The 26,145-nt window shown below is 40.5% G+C and overlaps 1 protein-coding gene across 2 annotated transcripts; it reads right to left on the reverse strand.

Annotated features, from left to right (window-relative positions):
• Positions 1 to 4,291: 4,291 nt before the first annotated feature.
• nudt7 (nudix (nucleoside diphosphate linked moiety X)-type motif 7) lies at positions 4,292 to 26,142 on the reverse strand. 2 transcript variants are annotated; one of them, XM_063067222.1, is made up of 4 exons: positions 26,054 to 26,142; positions 17,011 to 17,164; positions 5,865 to 6,023; positions 4,292 to 5,007 (listed from the first exon to the last, which is right to left on the reverse strand). In XM_063067222.1, exons 1-4 carry the CDS (start codon positions 26,074 to 26,076, stop codon positions 4,654 to 4,656), a joined length of 690 nt encoding a protein of 229 aa, XP_062923292.1. In that variant the 5' UTR covers positions 26,077 to 26,142; the 3' UTR covers positions 4,292 to 4,653. The 2 variants fall into 2 exon arrangements, with proteins under 2 accessions (XP_062923292.1, XP_062923293.1); XM_063067223.1 differs by having other exon boundaries at positions 17,011 to 17,083; positions 26,054 to 26,109.
• Between the last annotated feature and the right edge of the window lie 3 nt (positions 26,143 to 26,145).

Below are 26,145 nucleotides of genomic sequence, written 5' to 3' on the forward strand. Positions count from 1 at the left end.
GGTCTTCAGGCACCTGCACCTCCTCCCCGATGGTAGTAGAACATGCCTCAGATGGTAAAGGTCCTTAATAAGGGATTCCACCTTCTTGAGGCACTGCCTCCTGAAGATGTCCTCGATAGACTGTGCCTGTGATGGAGGAGGCTAAGTCTATAATCCCCTGTAACTTCTTGCAATCCTGTGCATTGCAGCCTCCAGGCTGTGACGCTACCACCATATATCCATAGAATGCTCTCCACCCTACATCTGTATAAATTTGCAAGATATTTTTATGACATACCAAGTCTCCTCAAATTCATAAGTAGAGCAGTTAGCGTGCCTTCTTTGTGATTGCATCAATGTTTCAAGCCCAGGATAGATCCACTGAGATATCGATGTCCTGGAACCTGAAGCTGCAAACCCTCTCCATACCTAACCACTCAATGAGGACTGGTGTGTGTGTTCTCTCGACTTCATCTTCCTGAAGACCTCAATGAAATCCTTGGCTGGTTGCTGTTGTCACACTACTCAACCAGCCAATCAATCTCACTCCTTTGCGATACAACAGGGTTCTGAGCAAGAAGACGTGAAAAATGGGAAGGGTAGTATAAATCAAACTGGAAGGTGTGTGATCAGGTGGCAGGCAGGAGAGATAAATGACTAAAGAAATGATTGTATGAGGGAAAAGTGGTGGTGACAGGGTTCAGAACTGCAGGTAAATCTGAAGGAGATCTGAATGGAAGGTAGATAATTGTTACCAGTCATCTGCTCTCTAATAGCATGGAACTGGCTATTACAATCTGAATTTAATGAGCTCCATTTTGAGTCCAGATGATTGTGAAATGGAGTATCACTGTTTCTCAGGCCTCTTACATGCTTCATTGGAGTGGTGTGGGATGCCAAGGGAGAGGTCCGGAAAGATTAAGTGATAAGCTACTGGACCCAGGATCACTCCAATGCAGGGGTTCCCAACCTTTTTTTATGTCATAGACCAATACCATTGGGTGAAGGGTCCATGGATCCCTGGTTGGGAATTCCTGCTCTAATGGATTAAGTGAAAATGCGCCACAAAGCAATTATTCAATCTGTGTTTATTTTTTCCCAATGTAAGCAATCTGGGAACGGGGAAGAATTTAGTACATGAGTTCATATCACTGTGTTTTGAGTGGAGAGAAGTTAATAACTTTCTTAAGGACTCTTTTTAAATTCTAATTGTCATACAGTTAGAGTCATAGATAAATACAGTGTGGATACAGGTCCTTCAGCCCATTCCAACCATAAAGCATCATCAACATTGACAATCAAAAGTAACTGTAATTGTGTTCTTTCTCGTAAAATCGTCTATAATTTATAACTGTTTTTCTTGTGAATACTGCATTTATGATGCCACATACCCATAATGCTGCTGCAGATAGATTTTTCATTGCACCTGTGTACACATATGCTTGTGCATAAGATGATAAAATGGACTTTGACAATGAGAAGTGTGTTTATAAATATGAAAGATCTTGGTAGTGTGATTTGACTGGAGAGGTGGTAACCTTAGGATGTGTTGTGGATTTAATTGGCAAAATCTGGAGGGAATAACTTTTCTTTGTATGCAGCGATGTTTTTGATCTGACATGCACAGCCGGAAAGGGCAGCAGAGGCAGAATCAAAGTGCCTTTCAAATGGATGATAATAAAGAAATTAAGTTCTACAAGACCGTGAAGAAAGGGAAAAAGACTGGAGGTAACTGGGAAGGACTTTCAAAAGGGTTGGTACAGGCATTGTGAGCTCACTCTCTCTGATACCAGAGCAGTGCGATCAATCGGGTCAAGTATGATGTTCTCCTAAGGGGGTGACAATTGGTGGGTCCTCAGGTGGCTGCAGAGGCCCATCGGAGATGCACAGATGGTGAAGTGTGGGCAGGCCTAAGTGGTGGCTGTGGTTAGGTCACTTGGTTGTTCAGTCTCTCCTTTCACAGCTGCCGCTTATTTTCTGTGGCACAGCGAAGGTTACTCTCATGTAGCACAGAATTCCTCCAGGTGTATTTATTTAGTGCAATGTCTTCCCCTTTTTTAGATGATAAGTACCTAAGGAAATCATGGCAATACCCAGCCAACGTCAAGACGTTCATCCTTTTCTTCTATGTATTAAATACAAGTTGCCTACCATCATTGCAGCATATAAATAGTGGAAGATTTCACTGCTGGAAGGTGTAGTGCTGACACCAAATCAAATAAGCTTTAATTGAATTTAGATTTCACCATCATTGATATTTCTGTGAGCAGCATCACCACTCAATCATGACTCTTAATGGCAGCAGTCACAATTCATTACAGCTGCTGTCTCTTTGCTGTGTAACAGACAAAAGAGGGTACAAGCTTTAAAGATATGGTCTCCAAGACAACCAGACATCAGTTATACACATTGTGGGTGTCATGGAAAAGAGGCTGGAGGGGGCATTGAGAGAGGACCAAAGGGTTCTGAGAGATGGAAACAGGCCCTTAGATCAAGACACCCATCTAACCTATTCCCATTTGCCTGCATTTGGCCCATATATCTCTAAAACTTTTCTATCTGTATACCTGTCCAAGTATCTTTTAAATATGGATAACGTATGTGTCTCAACAATGATCTTCAGCAGCCCATTCCATGTACAGACCACTCTCTGGATGAAAACAAGTTACCCCTGAGGTTCCCATTGAATCTCTTCCTTCTCATTCTAAGCCCATGTCCTCTTGCTCTCGATTCCCCAGTCCTGGCAAACAGACCGAGTCCATTGAATGTTAGCGAATACATTAATGCTGAGGGAGAATCTATGTACTTTATAATGAATTCCAAAAAGTGTCACCAGAGTTGTAAAAATGCTGTCTTGTTCATGCTGATGATAGACACACGCTTCACATACCACTTCCCACACAATGCCCACAAATGTAGAATATGGTTATTTGGTTCATGTTCTCCACTGAGGCAGGAATCACCAGGCATACAGGGAGACTATACAAAGCTGCCAACTCCATTTGAATTTATTCCTTCAGTTTCTGCATTAAATGGGAAGGGCTTCTGAGCCACTTTGCAATGTGAATAAGGTACTGGTTTTGTGTTGCAGTTCCAATTTACAATTTCCAGGCTTTGCTGATGGTGAGGGTTGATTTTCTTCTCCCCCAGTACTCATACAGCTTGGTCACCTGGACATTCCGTTACAGTGTGCTCCTTGTTCCTGCCACACACCTTAGTTGAGATGGTGGACAATACAAGTACCCACACAAAGAGTCATAGAGCAATGCAGCACAAAAACAGGTCCTTGAGCCCACCTAGTTCATGTCAAACTATTCTGCCTAGTCCCATCGACCTACACCTAGACCATAGCTCTCAATACCACCCCCGCCCCCATCCATGTACTTATCCAAAGTTCTGTTAACTTTTGAAATTGAGCCCAGATCCACTACTCTTGCTGGTAGTTCATTCCACACTCTCACCATCCTCTGTGTGAAGAAGTTCTCCCTCATGTTTCCCTTTAAGTATTTGACCTTTTACCCTTAACTTATAACCTCTAATTCTAGTCTCATCCAACCTCAGTGGAAAAAGCCTGCTTAACATTTACCCTGTCTAAACCCCTCATGAAATCATACCGCAGCAACATACTCAATGCAACTGAAATGGTTGATTCAAACGGCAGCATAGCAGCTTATCGGTTAGTGTAAGACTACTTGAGCACCAGTGAACTGGGTTCAGTTCCATCGCTGTCTGTAAGGAGTTTGCATGCTCTCTCCATGACTGTGTAGGTTTACTCCGGGTGCCCCAGTTTCCTCCCATATTCCAAAAATACACCGGTAGGTAGGTTAATTGGTCAAATAGGTATAACTGGGCAACACAGACTCACTGGGCCAGGAGGGCCCATTACAATACTGTATCTCTAAATAAATAAACTCATTGATGAATGATTTTCCTTGGAACCAGATATTTCGGGTAGATTTTCCACTGGAAGCATTATTTTGTTGAAGCCACTAACTCACAAGCAACACAAACTAGTCATGTAATCTATTAAGAGATGACAGAGTTGACAGTGAAGCAGAATGAATGCAAGAATTCCTCCTGTTGAGACGTGGCTGGTTTGCCACATGATGTGCTGCTTGAGACTGTTCACTTGACTAACAGCACTGAGGAGAGGCAATCAGTGGAAGATCTCCCACAACTTCCTACGATAGCACACTTTGCAACAAATACCAGTGTTCTGGGAGAGAACTGAACCCAAGGTGGAAGGTCAATTCAGCAGACAAGTTACTTTTAGCACAATTGAAAAAAGACAAGAGGCTGTGTGATAGCTGAAGTATACTGATAACTAAAATAATTTATTTTTCTCTGTGTGTTATGTATATATTTTATTAAACAGAGAATGTTGCTGATACACCAATCCACAACACGTCATCAGCAATCCTAAAGAAACTGTGGTAACATTGCAAAAGATTCAATTTAATTAGTTGGCAGTTTACAACAAAGAATTAGCACTGAAAACATGGAAAATTAAACTAAAATGCGCAGAAATTGAGGTGACAGCACAAAAATTATATGTTGAAGTAAACGATTAGAATGGCCAATGTGGACCAACTTACATGTGAAACCACAAGATCTCATAAAATACATTAACCCCTGTCCTCTTGAAGACAGAAAGAGGGAACGTACCAAACATGCTCATAACTTACTAGTTGCATACTTTGCCATGAGATATTTCTCCATACTTGCCATTGGATTATCAATGTCAAAATCAACCTTAAACAAGGGCTTTTGACCCAGGGCTAAGTAGCCCACCATAATACAGATCTGTGCAGTGAGGCCCCATATGGTGAATGACTTTTGCAGCTGCCGATCTTTAAATGTAAAGAAGTGCAGCAACACCCCCGAGTTGTACGGAGTGGAAGAGTGCTCCTCTGACTTTAAGAAGTGGTGCAATGGAAGGATAAACACGTCACTCACTTCGTTAGCATTGGGCTGTGGCCGGAAGGTATCTGAGATAAATGCCACCACTGGCGTCACCAAAGTATCATCCTGTGGTGGGTCAGAAAGATAAATATTATAATTATGTACATTCTTTGACTCCCTGTCCATGCTGATATTTCTCCCCAAAAGCTAGCCATACCTAATCATACACTATCTAAGTGACCTGTGAAATTCAGTTTCCATCTCCATCTCCCATTATCTCTACAGTCTCCTTCCTAACCAGCCTTTTGATACACAGAACATCAATCAACAGACATGAAGGGCAAATTACTCACAATTCAGCCCAACTTGTGCATGCTGATGAAGATCCCTCTCTGAGCTGGTCCCATTTGCCCCTGTTTGGTTCCTTTCCCATCCATGTCCAAAGGCCTTTTCAGCAGCTCTACCACCTCCTCTTGCCGCATGGTCCACCTACCCACCACTCTTTTTCCATCAAGTCATTTCTTACCCTAAATCTACGTCGTTTAGTTTCCAACTTTGGGGAAAAGTCCATGACCGTTCACCTTTTTATGCCCTCCGTGGTTTTATATACCTCAATGAGATCACCCCTCAGCCTCCTACACTTCAAGAAAGAAAGCTTCAGCCTATCCAATCTATCCTTATAACTCAAGTCACCCTGATCCCGGCAACATTCTTGTTGACTTCATGATTCACCATACATTTGTTAATATTGCCATCTTTGGCAAAACTGCTTTCTATAACCCTCAAATCTTTAAGTGCCACTTAGACTTCCTCGCATTTATAACCCTTATTCTGGCACGTGGAGTTAGGAGTTACAGTGAGAGTAATTAGTTTGACCTGTGAGTTTATTTCTCCTCTCTACCACAGTAGTACCCCTGTACTATAATTCACTAAGAACTAGCCATAGTCTAGCTCTGGTCCAGATATCTGTAAGCCACTGTTACCTTGTTGATGATAGGGACCAGCTTGCAGATAACTTCCACCTGATCTGGAGGAAGGCCGATTTCTTCTTGAGCTTCACGGAGAGCTGTATCTATGTCACTTCTGTCTTTCTTTTCCTGCTTCCCACCAGGAAAGCAAACCTCCCCTTGGCTGCTGTGCAACTTTAACAGAAAAACTCAGTTAGCGAGAAATATCATTGGAAATTACTTTAGAAGTTTCCTCCACAGTACAATGATTATTATAATCTACCCATCTGCACAATAATATTAAGTGTAACAGACTATAACTGTATTTTTCTCCTACACTGCTAGTGACATAAATATTTAGCTCTATCATTTATGTAGGTGATATGTACCATAATAAATGAATCAAGTTCATGGACAGTGCACACGGGTGACATTCATGAAGGAACAATCAAAAAAGCTTTATTTCTAATATTCTATTGCCAGTTCCATATTAACTAAAACTCTATTTTTCTCATTCTTTTCAGAACCTGTTGTTGCTGGAGCAACTTAACTAGCATGGAATTACGCTAGTTACAAGGGATACTGAAAATGGCACAGAACCATTCTTATGGCTTGCAGAGCATTGTAGACTCAGACAGTTCCAACACAGGTACAACCTCCACCTCACCATCAAGGACATCTTCAAGAGATGATGCGTCAAGAAGGTGGCATCCATCTCTAAACACCTTGTCATCCAGAATATGTTCTCTTCTCATTACTACCATCAGGAAGGAGGTACAGGAACCTGAAGACACACACTTAGTAATTCAGGAACAGCTTTGCCATTAGATTTCTGAATGATCCATGAACCCATGAACACTACTTCATTTTTCCTTTTCTTGGCACTCTTTTTTGTAATTGATAGTAATTTTATGTCTTTGCACTGTACTGCTGCTGCAAAACAACAAATTTCACAGCATAAGCAGCATGGTAGCGTAACACTATTACAGTGCCAGCCACCCGGGTTCAGTTCCACCCCTGTCTGTGAGGAGTTTGTACATTTGCCTTGACAAATTCCGGACATATGTGTTAGCAAGTTAATTGGTCACATAGGTGTAATTTGGTAGTGTGGGCCAGAAGGGCCTGCTGTGGTGTTGTATCTCCAGATATGATTATAAGTCTGTGATAATAAAGTTGATTCTGAATCTGGATTCTGCACCACCCACTGCCAATACTGCAATGGTGCAACCAATGAGTGCACTATTGTGAAAATTGTCAGTCTGAGACTGGCTGATGTTGCGTCGCAGATATTATAAGTGCAGCAAAAATTAAATGCTCTCTTCACCTTTTAGCCGTTTGCTATCTTCAGATATGCAACATGTACAAGTTTATTCTGGAAACTTAAAATAGCGGTTGTTGGAAATTACAGATAAAACACTCTTCTATAGTAGGCAGCAATACCATATGACTGTAGGAATTAAATCAGGTGGCAGTTTTACTGCAGGTCGTATTTAATTATGCAAGTTTTCTACTCTACCCTGAAACCACCATGATCAGCAGAAAGCCATCCGAACTGCACATCTCCTGAACTCTTGATATAAAATATATGCTTCAAGGACACACTGATTCAGATGCTATCTGTAACTCACAAGTGCTGTTGCCTATAGATGTCTCCAACCTGCAAGGTGTGCAGTTTACACTAAGATGATAAATAGTTAGGTTTACAGAGTGAATGCAACAAAACTGTCATCATATGTAGTCAACACCCAGCCAAACTAACAGCACTTTTTGGATTTCTGCTTGCATGGTTGCAGGCAAGATCCCATCATGGGCTATGTGTTTTGAGTGTGGGTTTGGTAATGGAGATAAACAAGAGCACACCAACTTAGACTAAATGCCCAATACTCATGGTCTAAACTTGCCAGATATTTCTGCTCAAGGTCCAAAAATATGCAAGGTGGATTTTGCTAACAATTGTAATGAAAGTGGATGACTGTGAGAATCAGAATAATTTCAAAGTATTTTTTCTACGAAGTTTATTTCCATCTCTATACCTTGTTAAGTTTAACAATTGCAAGGGTCTAAGAAGATGGCAGCCCAGGTCCTAGGTGGTGAAGAAAGCATATGGGATGCTTGCTTTCAATACACTGGGCACAGAATGTAACACCAGGGATTTTATGGTACAGCTTTGTAAAACATTGTCTAATCGACGAACTATGTGCAGTTTTGGCTGCTACATTTTAAGGAGTGATTGCACTGAAGAGGGTGCAACGGAGATTCACCAGGAAGTTGTGTGGAAATGAACAATTCAGTTACGAGCTGAGAATAGATATTTGGGGTTTGCTCTCCTGGAAGCTGAGTAGACTGAGTGGGCACTTGATGATGCTATACAAAGTTGTGAGGGGTGCAGGTAAGGTAGACACTAGAAAACTACCACTTTAGCAGTGATTACTAAAACCAGAGGGCACAGGTGTAAGGTAAGGGGTAGAAGGGATCTCAGGAAGATGACTGGAATCTGGAATGAACTGTTTGATGGTGTGGTGCAGGCAGAGACTCCCACAGCATTAAAGTACTGTTATGTGGCCTGGTTATACAACAATGCTATTAGTAAAAATGCTGGAGACGGGAGCTAAGGTTCATGGTTCTTTACTGACAGAAACCAAACTTGGCACACATGTACAGATCAATACATGCCTAATAGCGCATGCAACGATGTGTTACTAAAACATAAAGTAGTCCCTTTTTACACTGTAGGCTGTATGGTACATTCCTCCCCTTTTATTTTAATAGTGTATCAACGTTTTTTTTTACTGGGGCACTATGCTAAACAAATATGTTTACCCTTAACATATAAACGCCTACCATTTGTTTACTTAGTAACTTAATATCAAATTATAACAAAGTAACATAATAATATCAAATGATAACAAGCCTTTATAACTTAAGTCTCTGGGGGGGGGGGTCTTCTCTGCCTCTCCAGGTAATGTGTGTCAATAAACTTGTTTGTTTTAATACAGGTTTCCATATAAAAGGCATGAAAAGTTGACCTCTGAGCATAGGGAGTTAAAAAGATGTGCGCCTCCAACTTGCTAAGAGTTCGTGGCAGCAGATCGCCTCCAGATAATGAAGACTCCTCTGTGCAGCTGCCCTAGATATATACGCATCTTTGTGCTATCACTTGTGGCTGACAAGAGAAATTAGGGATAGTATCAATTCCAAAGAAGTAGCATACAAATTAGCCAGAGAAAGTGGCTCACCTGAGGACTGGGAGAAATTCAGAGTTCAGCAGAAGAGGACAAAGGGCTTAATTAGGAAGGGGAAAAAAGATTATGAGAGAAAACTGGTGGGGAACATAAAAACGGACTGTAAAAGCTTTTATAGATATGTAAAAAGGAAAAGACTGGTAAAGACAAATGTAGGTCCCCTGCAGACAGAAACAGGTGAATTGATTATGGGGAGCAAGGACATGGCAGACCAATTGAATAATTACTTTGGTTCTGTCTTCACTAAGGAGGACATAAATAATCTTCCAGAAATAGTAAGGGACAGAGGGTCCAGTGAGATGGAGGAACTGAGTGAAATACATGTTAGTAGGGAAGTGGTGTTAGGTAAATTGAAGGGATTGAAGGCAGATAAATCCCCAGGGCCAGATCGTCTGCATCCTAGAGTGCTTAAGGAAGTAGCCCAAGAAATAGTGGATGCATTAGTGATAATTTTTCAAAACTCGTTAGATTCTGGACTAGTTCCTGAGGATTGGAGGGTGGCTAATGTAACCCCACTTTTTAAAAAAGGAGGGAGAGAGAAACCGGGGAATTATAGACCGGTTAGCCTAACGTCGGTGGTGGGGAAACTGCTGGAGTCAGTTATCAAGGATGTGATAACAGCACATTTGGAAAACGGAGAAATGATCGGACAAAGTCAGCATGGATTTGTGAAAGGAAAATCATGTCTGACGAATCTCATAGAATTTTTTGAGGATGTAACTAGTAGAGTGGATAGGGGAGAACCAGTGGATGTGGTATATTTGGATTTTCAAAAGGCTTTTGACAAGGTCCCACACAGGAGATTAGTGTGCAAACTTAAAGCACACGGTATTGGGGGTAAGGTATTGGTGTGGGTGGAGAATTGGTTAGCAGACAGGAAGCAAACAGTGGGAATAAACGGGACCTTTTCAGAATGGCAGGCGGTGACGAGTGGGGTACCGCAAGGCTCAGTGCTGGGACCCCAGCTGTTTACAATATATATTAATGACTTGGATGAGGGAATTAAATGCAGCATCTCCAAGTTTGCGGATGACACGAAGCTGGGTGGCAGTGTTAGCAGTGAGGAGGATGCTAAGAGGATGCAGGGTGACTTGGATAGGTTGGGTGAGTGGGCAAACTCACGGCAGATGCAATTTAATGTGGATAAATGTGAAGTTATCCACTTTGGTGGCAAAAATAGGAAAACAGATTATTATCTGAATGGTGGCCGATTAGGAAAAGGGGAGGTGCAACGAGACCTGGGTGTCATTATACACCAGTCATTGAAAGTGGGCATGCAGGTACAGCAGGCGGTGAAAAAGGCAAATGGTATGCTGGCATTTATAGCGAGAGGATTCGAGTACAGGAGCAGGGAGGTACTACTGCAGTTGTACAAGGCCTTGGTGAGACCACACCTGGAGTATTGTGTGCAGTTTTGGTCCCCTAATCTGAGGAAAGACATCTTTGCCATAGAGGGAGTACAAAGAAGGTTCACCAGATTGATTCCTGGGATGGCAGGACTTTCATATGAAGAAAGACTGGATGAACTGGGCTTGTACTCGTTGGAATTTAGAAGATTGAAGGGGGATCTGATTGAAATGTATAAGATCCTAAAGGGATTGGACAGGCTAGATGCAGGAAGATTGTTCCCGATGTTGGGGAAGTCCAGAACGAGGGGTCACAGTTTGAGGATAGAGGGGAAGCCTTTTAGGACCGAGATTAGGAAAAACTTCTTCACACGGAGAGTGGTGAATTTGTGGAATTCTCTGCCACATCAAACTGTTGAGGCCAGTTCATTGGCTATGTTTAAGAGGGAGTTAGATATGGCCCTTGTGGCTACATGGGTCAGGGGGTATGGAGGGAAGGCTGGGGCGGGGTTCTGAGTTGGATGATCAGCCCTGATCATAATAAATGGCGGTGCAGGCTCGAAGGGCCGAATGGCCTACTCCTGCACCTATTTTCTATGTATGTTTCTATGTCTTCTTTACCCATGTCTCAATTACACAGCCAATCTTCATATTCTCCTTAGATTCCAAATAGATAGCCTGACCTTCACTGCTGCTTTCTTCTCTTTAATATAATTCCTTTCCACTTGCTCCATCTCCAGTTGCAGAAAAAGCTCTGTATTTTGTATTCTTTCCTTGTATTGTTGATCTGGTTTCTTCATCCCTTTCTGATACTCCTGCAAAGTGCCTTCCTGTAACTGCTGCAGCTGTCTTTTGAGAGATGTGAACTTCTCCTGGTACATCTGCTCTTTTACTTCCAGGTAGTCTTCATCATCCTGCTTATTGGCAATATCAGTCTCACTTGCATCCTCTGTATCTTCATCCAAGTCGTGGCCACCGATACTGTATTCGTCCTCATCGTCAACGCTGTCTAGCTCCTCCTTGTCGTTGTAATAGTCCACAATGGGTGAGAGGAGAGCTGCGGACATCTTCCCCGCCGACTTGTCCTCCTTTGTTGACACATCTAGTGCCTTGATGGTGTGCCACTCCAACTGGATTTTCCTGAGCTATTCCCATCCCAGCAATGGTGGTCCTCCATTTTTCAGTACATAGAGGTTCAGCTGCTGTGTTTTGTCTCTGTAGGTCACTGTCACTTTAATTTTGCCTTTGGGAAGCACTTTCTGTCTTGTGTAAGTCTTTAGCAGTAGTTTAGTTCGCTTCAGAGGTATATGAGAAAACGGTCATTTGTAGCTGTGTACAGAGATCACTGTTAAAGCTGAGCCTGTGTCCAACTCCATTTTCAGTCTCATGCCTGCCACATGTGGAGTGATCCATATTACTCTTTGATCATCTGACTCTTTCACGCTGTGAAGTTGCAGACAATTCACTTTTGTCTGAGTCGTTTTCCATTTTGTGCACATTGTTGTATTTTCCTTTCTGGGGTTTCTTATTTCTCTGTGTTTTGTCCTTTTTCTGCTGTTTACTGGCTTTGCAAACTCTGCCAGTGTGGCCCTGTTTGAAACAGTTTCTGCATTCTTTGTCTTTAAACCACCAATCATCAGGGTCATGTGATATGTTCCCACAACAGTAACATTTCTTTCCTTCATTTCTGTTCAGTGACATTTTATTCATAGCATATTCCAGAGATTTTTGTTGTATCTCTGAAGCACCCTGTGCTGCTGTTTCCGTTGATATTGCAATGTTCAGCGCCTTCTCTAATGTAAGGTCTTTTTCACCCAGGAGCATCTTCTGTGTGGTTTCACAGTGCATGCCACACACAAACCTGTCCCTCAATACGTCTGATAGACCAGCTCCAAACTGACAATGTTCTGATAATTTCAGCAATTCAGCACAATATTCAGAAATGCTTTCATTTTTGCTCTGATTCTGAATTGTGAAATTTAAATCTTTCAGCAATGATCAGTGGTTTGGGGTTTAAATGCTGTTGGAGAGTGTCTACTATTTGCTTGAACATTTTGTCTGCTGGCTTTTCAGGGGTTAACAAGCTCCACAGCAGGCCGTATGTTTTTGCTCCCATAATACTGACGCTGGCTTTCTTTTTATCCTTAACACCGTTAGCCTCACAATACAACTCCACTCTTTCAATGTAAGTTGCCCAGTCTTCAATGCCACTATCAAATGCTGTAATGGTTCTAATTATCGCCATCTTTGTAATGTTAATTAAGCCCCGTTCTCCCCTTATTTTCCTTTTTAACTCACGTGTCCTTTTTGCTAGCGCCACAAGCGCACTCCGTCTAGATGTGTGTGTGTCGCTCCTTTTTATCTCCTTTCTGGGGCAGGCAGACCCTCAGCCTCTGGGGGTCAGTGCCAGCTGTGGTCACAGCTGGACGTGCTGCGGCTTCAACTGTGTCTCTTGGTCTCCCGACGTTCCCGACCCGAGCTGTGCTCCCGTTTCCTTTCAGACTCACGGCCTTGCTCTGCCTCCTTCTCCCGCTCCTTGCACTCTTCTTCCAAGTGTCGTTATCAATTAAAACACAGCGTTCCGATACGATGTAGGTTCATTAACCTCGTCGCCAATTTGTTGTGCATGTGGCCTGGTTACACAACAATGCTATTAATAAAAACGCTGCAGATGGGAGCTAAGGTTCATGGTTCTTTACTGGCAGAAACCGAACTCGACACACATGTACAGATCAATTCCTGCCTAATAGCGCATGCTCAATATGCACCTAATAGCACATGCAATGACGTGTTACTAAAACATAAAGTAGTCCCTTATTATACTGTAGGCTATACAGTACAAGTACCATGTCAATAAGCAATAAAATTGCTAAGGTATTGGAGGTTATGGGCTAAGTGCTCCAGCACTCAGGGCATGCCCTTTTCTCACTGTTACCATCAGGTAAGAGGTACAGAAGCCTGAAGGCACATACTTTGTATAGGGTAGTTAAGAAAGCTTATGGGGTGTTAGCTTTCATAAGTCGAGGGATAGAGTTTAAGAGTCGTGATGTAATGATGCAGCTCTATGAAACTCTGGTTAGGCCACACTTGGAGTACTGTGTCCAGTTCTGGTCGCCTCACTATAGGAAGGATGTAGAAGCATTGGAAAGAGTACAGAGGAGATTTACCAGGATGCTGCCTGGTTTAGAGAGTATGGATTATGATCGGAGATTAAGGGAGCTAGGGCTTTACTCTTTGGAGAGGAAGATGAGAGGAGACATGATAGAGGTGTACAAGATATTAAGAGGAATAGATAGAGTGGATAGCCAGCACCTCTTCCCCAGGGCACCACTGCTCAATACAAGAGGACATGGCTTTAAGGTAAGGGGTGGGAAGTTCAAGGGGATATTAAAGGAAGGTTTTTTACTCAGAGACTGGTTGGTGCGTGGAATGCACTGCTTGAGTCAGTGGTGGAGGCAGATACATTAGTGAAGTTTAAGAGACTACTAGACAGGTATATGGAAGAATTTAAGGTGGGGGGTTATATGGGAGGCAGGGTTTGAGGGTCGGCACAACAGTGTGGGCTGAAGGGCCTGCAATGTGCTGTACTATTCTATGTTCTATGTTCTATGTACTCAGTGATTCAGGAAAGAGCTTCTTTCCCTCTGCCATCCGATTCCTAACTGGACATTGAACCTTTGGACACTACCTCACTTTTTTTTTAAAGTATACAGCCTTTCTGTTTTTGCATGTTTTTTAATCTATTCAATATATGTAATTGATTTACTTGTTTATTTATTATTATTATTTTATTTTTTTTCTCTCTGCTAGATTATGTATTGCATTGAACTGCTGCTGCTTTAACAAATTTTATGTCACGTGCCAGTGATAATAAACTTGATTCTGATCTAACATGGGATCAGCACTGATAGGTATTTGATGACCGTGCACTGAAGGGCCTGTTTCTGTGCTATGCGCGTCCAATAGATTAACTTCTTAAAGTGCTTATAGATTATTAAAAAGAATTTTAAAGTGTTAGAAGTGGTTTAAGTTTTATAATTTTTTTCACTAAATTTAAGACTCGGAATGTATCATTACTGAACAGACAGTTCTGACATTTTCATCAGACACCTGTCAAACTGTCTAAGACTGCAAGAAATCACGGAGTTACGAACACAGCCCCAGTCCCTCAGGAAAATGGTACTCCCCTCCAGTGATTTGGTCTACACTTCCTGCTGCCTTGGAAAACCTGCCAAGGATCCTCCCACCATTCTCTCTTCTCTCCCCTCCCACTGGACGGCAGATATAAAAGTTTTTGAGATACTATCAAGCTCAAGGGCAGCTTCAAACCATTGTTGTAAGACTTTTCAACACACCTCTCTTGCTATAAACTCTTGATCACAATCCCAGTCTAGATTGTCATGATCTTTGGATGTTATTTGTCTATCTGCACTTCATCTTCTCTGTAACTATAACACAAGATTCTGTATTCAACTTTCCTTTTGTACTTTCTCAGTGTACTTATGTACGGCACAATATGTCTAGAAGGCATGCAAAGAAGAGCTTTCCACTATAAGTGTGCAGCAATAAACCAATTATCAATTCCACATTTTCTCATTTTTTGACCAGATGAGGGTTCAATCACCCCACACACCACTTTCTTATTCTGCATGGTCCTTACGACATAGGAGACTGGGATACCGAGCATCACTATAGAATTTTCCGGCTGGAAAAAGCCAAGTTGCTTTCTTTTCTTATCAACATCCTTTACAAGCACAGATGATTCACCAATACTCAAGTCTTTCCCACAGAAGCTGGGAAATAATGTTTTTTTAAATATTGATTTTAATAATTGGAAAATCTGTGCATTTTATTACACATCTTCACTCACAATTCAAACCATCCACTTTATATGAAGTCAAGAACTATAATCCACTGGAAAAAGTTTGTTTGTACAAAACTCATCTTTTTGAAATGCATAATAAATACATCTAAATTATGGCACTGACTTTTCTAATTTAATTTCTGAGTTAAGATCAAAAGCGCTGCAATCTAAATCCTCTTAATGGGATTACTTGCTGACTTATCAACTGAGTAGTTCTAGTAATTTTATGACTCACATCTGTAATATTCTGTTACCATTTCTCAACTGACTCATCTTGAAATTTATTCAAACAGTAATACACCTGTGAAATTTTTGAACAATCCACACTATTCAAATGTTTAGAAATATAAGACTGGATAAGGTGTTGGTCATCATAAATTAGTACACATCTTGCACACAAAGATCTTATTTTAATTTTATGTTAATTGAACACCAGCTCATCTTCCTTCTTTAGATCATTTACAAACCCTCTACAAATTAGAGAAAACTCAGCTAGACCTTTAGTTAATAACCATAATAGCTCAGCAGCAAAATCAATATAACAGCAAATTCAGGAGGAGGTTATGATAACATTAATGAGTGAATAATCAGCAGAGGAGGTAATGCCTTCAGTGCAGAAGGCCTCTGAACAAGTATGGAACATATTGGCCTTGGATGGACAGAGGGGAACATAGATTATTTAAAATGCGACAATTCAACATTCATCCATTTGGGATATAGATCACTCAGGTAGAATATGAGATGTTGTTGTTCAAGTTTGCATGCAACTTCATGATGGTAGTTGAGAAGACAGAAATGGACAGACAATATAGAGAAGGCTGGGGACAGAGAGGTCAGTGTGGAGATGGCTGGGGACAGAGAGGTCGGTGTAGAGAAGGTTAAGGAAGGTCAGGTCAGTGTGGATCAGGCTGAGGAAGGACAGGTCAGTGTAGAGAAGGTTAAGGAAGGACAGGTCAGTGTGGATCAGGCTGAGGAAGGACAGGTCAGTGTAGAGAAGGTTAAGGAAGGACAGGTCAGTGTGGATCAGGCTGAGGAAGAACAGGTCAGTGTAGAGAAGGTTAAGGAAGGACAGGTCAGTGTGGATCAGGCTGAGGAAGGACAGGTCAGTGTGGAGAAGGTTGAGGAAGGTCAGATCAGTGTGAATCAAGCAGAGGAAGGACAGGTCAGTGTGAAGAAGGCTGAGGAAGGACAGGTCAGTGTGGAGAAGGTTGAGGAAGGACAGGTCAGTGTGGAGAAGGTTGAGGATTGACAATTCAGTGTGGAGGTGGAGGGCAGATGTCAGGGTGGAGAACCTGAGGATAGACAAGTCAGTGGGAGGGGGAGGGTAGAAAGGTCAGTGTGCAGATAGCTAGATGGTCATTCATTAGATTCTCTCTCTTCACAGACAGCACCTGATCCAATGAGTACTCTGAGCATTTCCTGTTTTTATTTCAGCTTTCCAGAAGCTGCAGTATTTTGGTTTCACCTTAATGGTGGTCTATCCTGATTTATGATTATATATTTTAAAGTGATTTCTATAAAAGAAATATATAATGACACATAAAACATATTTATACAATTAAAGAGCCTGTCAGGGATTAGAAGGCTCATTGCCCATCCATTAAAAGTGTTGGAAATGCAGAGGTTACCGCACCAGTGAATTGCTGATCTCTGTGGCTGACTGGCCACGAATACCCTGTCATCATACTAACTCAGACATTGCTTACACTTTCTATTCACTTGTACATTACCTTCATGGATCTGACTGTGAGCAGTACGTGGAGCTCCTCGTTTTTTATCAATAGAGGCACAAGCACTGAAGCCCTGGGGAGAGTCAAGTCTGAGTATTTACTTCCTATATCGTACACCTTCAACGCATGCTTGGCCCTCTCTTTAATAGAGGTCCTAATGGAAAATTAAAAAAAATTGTCATGCTGAATCCTGAATTGAGTTTTAAGTATCTGACTAGAAGCTATGGATTAAGGCAATGGTATTGTGAAGAGGATCTTCTGAAGAGGACAAATAGAAAAGCTGTCTCCTTTCTGGTTCCAATGACCAATATTGCTTGAGAATATGAATCAAAAGTGTGGATATATCCAATGTTGGAGGTGGGGATGGAAAGAAATGGGACTGCTGGGAATGTTTTGACAGCTGGCATACATCCAATAGGCCAAATAGCCTCCTTCAATGTAAGAGAATGTGAGAAGCATGATTGCTGACAAAATCCATTCACATTCACAAAATCCATACAGCATTCAGGCAGAAATTACAGAGAGAACCCATACAGATGAATCTTAAGCATGTCAAATTAGTACATTCAGTTTGTCAGAACACCATAAAAAGGAAGCATTTTCATGGCTATCATGTCATTGGGGAGCGGGGGTGTTCAGCTAATTGGTCCACAATGCAAACGTTTTGCTTTAAGCAGTAGTTATCAAATAAACTCATCAGTTAATGATATGGTAACAATTACCCTGCTGTTTTCTAGCATTTCAGATATACAATTAAGAGACAGCACTCTGGAATTTTAGTACCCTCTGCAATCTTAATCTGCAGCTTTCTCCATAAAAGTGTTAACACTGTGCTTAAAGGTTAAAGCTGGTCAAATTAAATATTGGCTGTGCACTTCAGCAAGAGAATAGTCTGGTATCTGAATTAAGTATAATTTCTCCATTCTCTTGGAGCACGGAGTCATTAATCTTTCTGACTGAATACTGTTATAACACCAGGGAGGTGGTATAAAGGAGAATAACAGAGCAGCTGTTGTTCGCACCAAAACAATATGTAGAGAAGCTGAAGTGAAATAAGGGATGGTTCTCAAAATTACGGCAGAAGAGTAGAGGGCTACGTAGGAGAGAAGGGTTAGATTGATCTTAGAGTCAGTTAAAAGATTAGCTCAACATCATAGGCTGAAGGGCCTGTACTGTGCTGTAATGTTCCATGTTCAATGCTTATATCACTTTGCATTTGATAAATTGTTGCCCTCAGTCAGTAAATATGATGGTGGTGGAAACTTTGCCTCACTTGAAGAACCATTTACTTCCTTGCACTTCAGGGTACACCTTCACAGACCTCTGCTACTTACTGCCAGCAGCTATTTTCCTCAAATGAAAGTAAGTTCCCTGCAATTACCAGAGTTTGAAATGAGGAAAAGTCATTGATTACAGAGTTGGTTGGTCTCAGAATCAGAAAGATCTGGGTTTAAGCCAGTTTCAAAACACTTCACATGTTGTGTTGGCTGTCTTGCACATGAGACTTGAATTCAATTGTAAGTGACAAGCTCAAAAGCAAATGTATAAATGCTCTTAATGATGTGCTGATTTATAATTATCCCTCACCTAGTATTATTAAAATAGTTAACTCTTTGAGATAGTAACTAGATTATTCATTGGCAGCTGCTACATCATTTCCTATATTGCTGACCACTCTGTAGCTGGTTGTAATTGGGGTGGCACTGTAGCGTAGCAGTTAACATAATGCTTTGCAGCACCAGTGATCTATGTTTAATTCCCACTGCTATCTATGAGTCCTGAAGTAGGGTCTCAGCCCAAAACGTAAACCCTTTATTCATTTGCATAGATGCTGCCTAACATGCTGAGCTCCTCCAGCAATTTTGTGCATGTTGCTATCTATAAGGAGTTTCTATGTTCTCTTTGTGACCACATAGGTTTCCCCTGCCGTTCCAAAGACATTCGGGTTAGGGTTGGTAAGTTCTGGGCATGTTACCTTGGCACCGGAAGCATAGTGATACTTCTGGCCTGCATCCAGCACATCCTCAGACTGTGTTGATCGTGGGTGCAAATGACACATTTCACTGTATGTTTTGATGTACATGTGTCAAATAATGCTAATTTTTAAAATCTTTAACATGCTTTGACGTGGTCTGGGGGTGTAAAGGCAAAGTATATTTGCAAACAAAATTGAATAGCAACATTTTGATTGGTGAAATGCAATTATTTCCCACAAAGTTACAATCCTCTGCCACTAAAAATGGGATGGATTCACTTCACAAGCCATTTCAATTTGAAGTAGTTCTAGATAATGGTTATGATCTTAAAAACTTCATCATTCCTCAGATTTTTATGACTGCCAGGATTTCTAATCATTGTCATCCATGGTTACTCTCCAGTGTCCTCAATGAACTCAAGCTATGGAGAGTGGTAAACACTGCAGCTCTAACAAGACTCCAGTATGAAGAACAGCAGACATGAAGATGAGGGTTTCAGTAGCAGGTGGGTTCAGGCAACACAATCAGGAAGAAGATAAAGGAGCCTCAAAACCCACATCACCAGGTTCAGGAAGTTATTATGCTCAACCATCAGGCTTTTAAATCAGAGGGAATAACTTTACTTGCCCCATTACTGTACTGTTCCCATAACCTATGGACTCACTTTCAAGGACTCAGCTCATGTTCTTGATATACACTGCTTATTTATTTATTATTATTTTGTTTCTTTTGTATTTACACAATTTGGTGTCTTTTGCACATTGGTTGTTTGTCTGTCCTATTGGGTGCAGTCTTCCATTGATTCTATTATGTTTCTTGGATTTACTGAGTATACCCATGAGGAAATGAATCACTGCATTGTATATGACAACATACAGTGCCTATAAAAAGTATTCCTCCCCCCGCCTGGAAGTTTTCATGTTTTATTGTTTTACAACATTGAATCACAATAGATTTAATTTGGCTTTTTGGACACTGATCAACAGAAAAAGACTACTTTGTGGTCAGTGATCTAAATTAATTACAAATATCAAACACAAAATAATTGATTGCATAAATATTCACCCCCTTCAAGTTAGTATTTAGTAGATGCACATTTGGCAGCAATTACAACCTTGAGTCTGTATGGATAGGACTCTATGTCAGTTTTGCACATTTGGACACTGCAATTTTCCCCCATTCTTCTCTGCTTAAGCTCTGTCAGATTGCATGAAGATTGACAGTCAACAGCCTTTTTCAAGTCCAGCCACAAATTTTCAATTGGATTGAGGTTTGGACTCTGACTTGGCCACTCAAGGACATTAACTTTGTTGTTTTTAAGTCATTCCTGTGCAGCTTTGGCTTTATGCTTGGGGTCATTGTCTTGCTGGAAAACAAACCTTCTCCCAATTTACAGTTCTCTTGCAGACTGCATCAGGTTTTCCTCCAGGATTTCCTTGCTTTTGTTGCATTCATTTTACCCTCTACTTTCACAAGCCTTCCAGAGCCTGGTGCAGTGAAGCATCCCCACAGCATGATGTAGCCACCACCATACTTCATGGTAGGGATGGTGTGCCTTTGGCGATGTGTGGTTACGCCAAACATAGCATTTAGTCTGATGGCCAAAAAGCTCAATTTTGGTTTCATCAGACCATTGAACCTTCTTCCAGCTGACTTCAGAGACTCCCACATGCCTTCTGGCAAACTCTAGCTGAGATTTCATGTGGGCTTTTTTCAACTGTAGTTTTCCCTCTGCCACTCCCTCATAATGCTGCGACTGGTGAAGCACCTGGGCAACAGTTGCTATATGCGCAGTATCTCCCATCTCAGTCACTGAAGCTTGCAACTCCTCCGGAGTTGTCATAGGTCTCCTGGTGGTCTCCCTCACTAGTCCCCCTTCTTGTACAGTCACTCAATATCGGAGGACAGCCTGCTCTATGCAGATTTACTGTTGTGCCATATTCTTTTCATTTCCTGATGACTGACTTAACTGTACTCCAAGGGATATTTAGTGACTTGGAAATTTTCTTGTATCCATCTCCTGACTTGTGCTTTTTAATAACCTTTTCACAGAGTTGCTTGGGGTGTTCTTTTGTCCTCATGGTGTAGTTTTTGCCAGGATACTGGCTCACCAGCAGTTGGACCTTCCAGATACAGGTGTATTTTCACTACAATCAATTGAAACACCTTGACTGCACACAGGTCTCCAAATACAGATCTCCATTTAACTAATTATGTGACTTCTAAAACCATCTGGCTGCGTCAGTGATTTGGTGTGTCATTGTAAAGGGTGGGGGGGGGGATATTTTGAAATCAATTATTTTGTGTTTTATATTTGTAATTAATTTAGGTCACTTTGTAGAGATTCTTTTTCACTTTGACATGAAAGAGTCTTTTTCCATTGCAGAGTGTAAAAAATAAAGCTAAATTAAATCCACTGTGATTCAATGTTGTAAAACAATAAAACATGAAAAATTCCAAGGTGGGTGAATACTTTTTATAGGCACTGTATACATACATGGATAATAAATTTACTTTCAACTTTGATGAAGGGGATATAAGAAGGAAAACTTGTTTCAGTGAAAAAGACTATACAGGGAACTTGCTGGTTTCTCTAATATGAAAGGATTTAACGGGGTAGGGATAATTTACCCAATGGAAGAAAAGCAAAACAAAACTTCAGAACTAAATTATGGTGAATATAAAGATATAATTGCACAGATACTAAATAATAAAAGAAAATTCAGAATACAAAAAAGATGACAGGGAAATTCAAGGGCAAACACAAAATACCGCAGGTAGTTACATATTTCAGGGAGATTAATGCTCAAGTTTATTACTAAAGTACATCATGGGCTAGATAGTAAAAGAAATAAAGATATTTAAGATAGAAAGCAAGGAGGCACATATAAGGAAAAGACAGGTAAACCTGTGATAAAGGAATATACTAATGTGTTAATTTGAATTAAATGAAGTAGACTAGGAGGAATTCCACATACATTAACACTGGCATGGGTGTCACACTCTTGTGCTGTATATGTACTACAGAATCAAACTCAGCTAGGAATAAACCCTCAAACCAGATGCCACCCATAAAAAATAAAGGGATAGCAGATATAATCTTATTCACAAACAGATTACTGAGAATAATGCCAGATCATAGTCTGAGAGCTAACATAATTTCTCTATTCAAGAGACAGACTAAATCCTCAGAATTATAATTATCTGAACATCAATGGTAAAAGTAATGAAAGAGACCAAACAATTTAAGATATAATACAAAAAAAATCTAGAAAATGAAATATGCAAGAGTAGCCAGTGTAGAGTTTTTCAAAAATATTTATTTCTAGTAATAAATTAAAAAACAGTAGAAAGGAAATGTAGTAGTTGTAAAATGTTTTTTTTCAGAATACCATTGATAACGTAGTCTAGACACACTATTACAGATACCCCCTTTGCTCTATCCAATGTTCTCCTTTCTCTGCTATTAAAAATGTGATTGCTTTCCAATTTTGGCTAGTTCTGATGAAAGGTCATCAACATGAAACTTTAATCTTTACCTCGAGTGTACTTACAGTATAGAACCCACTATTACAGGGAATATTTTTAATAAACAGCATAGACATATTTCAGCAGAAGGTAGAAATGGATATTTCTAAGCAGAATGAGCAAACAGTGTCCTCAGGAAGAGCCTCGGCCCAAATCATCGACTCTTAATTCCCCTCCATAGATGTTACCTGACCTGCATTCCTCCAGCATTTTGTGTGCATTGCTCAAGATTTTCAGCATCTGCAGAATCTCGTGTTTGTGAACAAAAATGCTGACAAATGAAGGTGAAGGAAGTTCATCTGCAGCATATATCCAATGAACAATATCGTCTGATGTAAGCTATTCCCTCTTGCAGAGAATTAAAATTAGATCTAGGTCATTCAGAATCAAAATCAGGAAGCACACTTTTGTGGGCACGTGGGATTTTATCTTAAAAAGGTTGCAGTTGCTTCATTCTTTCAAATGCGTAAGGTTGAGACCACCACTTTTTTGTTGGATGGGTAAAAGGATCAATGGGATAAGAGTCAAAGGCAGTAGAGTTGAAGTCAACCAAAAGAGTGAATGGCTTCCTCCTAGTACTAGATTTTAAAAATATATGTTTCACCTTTACATTTCACCTCTACAACTCCTCTTTGCATTCCACATCCTCTTGACTTTTCAACCAACTTATCTCTACCTCCTATACCAGCATGTATAAAGCATAAGTCTTGCTCCAAATTGCAATTAACCAAAATTCCCTTATTTTCAATTGCTTTCACATGCATCATTGCCAAGGATTACAATCTCTTCTTTTTTATTTGCTCTTCCATCAATTCCATACCCAACAATGGCTTTTTATGAAGAACTGCAATACTTAATCAGCAAATCATCCTAAACAAGAAATGTCAAGGGATGTCACCATCACCTTCTTTACATTAAATCACCCAACAGGTAAAGGCAATTTGGGCCATCATTCCTGCGTTGGCACCTTGAAAGAATTATTCCACTTTGCTCTTTCTACAGAAACCTATCAATATTCAAAGGCCAAGATAAACTGGGATGGGGAGAGGATGTTTCCAATAGTGGACAGGATGTTTCCAATAGTGGGAGAGTGCAGGACCATAGGGCTCAGTTTCAGAACAGAAGGATATCACTAGAACAGAGATGAGAAGGAATTTTTTTTAGCTAGAGGGTGCTGAATGTATGGAATTCATTTGTACTGGCAGCTATGAAGGCCAAGTCATTGGGTATTTTAAATAGATTTTTAATTCGTAGGTGTGTCAATGGATACAGAAAGAAGGCAGGTGAATGGGGTTGAGAGGGAAAATAAATCAGTCATGATCGAATGTTGAACACACTTAATGGGTTGAATGGCTTAATTCTGCTCCTATGACTTATGGACTTTCTCTGTAACCTCAGAAATCGTTTTCAAACACATGCAAATCCAATTTGAGAGTTGTAATAAAGTCTATCCTTTCAAACAGTTTAAAATATTTTATTTATAAGAACCTTTCCCTCTCTTCATTGTTTCTTGTTCATTTCTCCAGGCTTTGACAACATATACTTCATCTAAAGCTAAAGAGCATGCAGCTTCATAACACATGTTACATTATATTTATGTTATATTTCAGATATCCTTCCCTTAAAAACCAGTGTTACTGCAATGGATTATGGATTTGTTTTAAACACTACATGTGCTGATATTTACTTTGCCAGGATTAATACTGGTTCCACTTCCAAAAGCGTCAGTACTATTTGGAACTGCTCCTGAAATTCAAAGTACAGTTGGCTCAGATGGGGCAGTCATCACCTTCACACCAACTTCATTCTTGACAACGTCCACTCATAAATTTCAACCCTAAGATTGCTCAGTGAGTCAAAAATTAAGGGGCAAGAGCCAACAATAATAACAATACAGCTCAATATTAATATTGTTCTCTCTGTTGCAATAAAGCTGAATTCAAGTACTATGCCAATCCTTTTCTTACTAATTTTGTTGGAGATTAACATGCATAATTCAGCATTAAACCAATTTAAAATGCAATGGTTTCATTTTAAGAATGAAGCTTAAAAATGGCTTCATCTCAAACCTCCAGATCAAAAATTCATGCTGCCTGAATATTTAAGTAAAATATAACTGATGTCTTTATGACTATAAAAATAGGGGCTTTTTAAAATTATGCATACTGTATTAGTAAACATATAACATATCCAGGCACTATTCTCACTCTATTTTTGGCATATTGTGTGTGTCATAAATGTGAAGAATTTGCTTAAAATGTTCTACTGGTTTATTGAGGAGAAGAACAATAAGAATTCTAGAGCTTTTCATTGACATTATCACTTATTCTTTCTGTTTCATGTTTTGAATCTGTCCTAACATTCATCCCTTTATTGTTTCAACTATGATCTGCATTACAGCAACTTATCTCATTCAATCAACACTCATTCTCATTAATTATTTCACAAACTATCAAAAGACTACTGTACATTGAAATAACTACATTTAGATAGGGCTCCTGACCTATGGTCCATGGCATGGAAAAAGGTTGGGAACCCTTGAATTATATGAATAGACACTGAAATGTAAGATGTTAAATTAAATATGCACTGCGAACTGAACATTGTACTTATATACTTGAACAAAATGTGTTTAATGTAGCAGAATATCCTGAGGCCTTTCAAAGGAGTACTACCAAGTAAAAATGACACTAAGCCACACCAGAAAATATTAGAAAAGATGAAATTCTTGATCAGTTTTAAGGAACAAAGTAGTGAATTACTTGCCAAAATGAATTTGTTTCTGACCTTACAAATCTGCTACCAGGCTAGTCTAGAAATCGATAGGTTCTTGATTGTAAAGGAGTTAAGGTTTGTAAAGAGAAGGCGGAACAATGGTGTTGAAAATCAGCAGCCATGATTGAGCAGCAGAGCAGATTCAATGGGCTGAATAGCCTAATTCTGACCCTGTATCTTGAAGAAGTTGTTTCACTTCAGGAAAAATAGGTTTTTCCTTTGCTAGAATACAACCAGATTGACCACTAGAATAAACTATAAACAAGAATATACTGGTTTGACGTTAGAGCAGTTTTATCAGATTTATTCCTGGGAAAAGGGGACTGCACTACGCAAGGAGCAATGCTTAAGACTGGTCTTTACTAACTGGATTTATAAGTTATTATTAGGACATTCAAAATTCTGAAAGGTAATCAATCGGGAGATGTTGAGGTTTTTTCCTGTGATTGGAGTTTTGTACTGAAGGGCCGACCAAAACCCAACATTCCCCTCTACTACCTCAGGGTCCTCCCACTTCCTCACCCTCCCTCCATCACCTCAAACCGGTCTCATACCAAATCCTCTCTCACAAACTCACTGCCTTTATACCCCACCGCCTCTTCATTCCCTATCCTCCGTGACCTTGGTTACCCGGCCTGGTGACCAGCCCTCCCCGAGCGGCGCCCGGTTATCCGGTTCGGGTTTTCTCTCGCCCGCTGCCCCGCGGCTTCATAAAGCAACGCCATAGAGATACTTATGTAGATATAGATAGACAGAGGAGACACCTTGCCGGCTGGTACTCGGCCATCCCTTCTCTTCCGCCACAGCGACTCCGAAAAGCGCGGGGCAAAGGGCGTCCCCTGAGAGCGCCGACTCC

This window comes from Mobula hypostoma, chromosome 14 (genome assembly GCF_963921235.1).
Source record: "Mobula hypostoma chromosome 14, sMobHyp1.1, whole genome shotgun sequence".
Taxonomy (NCBI): Eukaryota; Metazoa; Chordata; class Chondrichthyes; order Myliobatiformes; family Myliobatidae; genus Mobula; species Mobula hypostoma.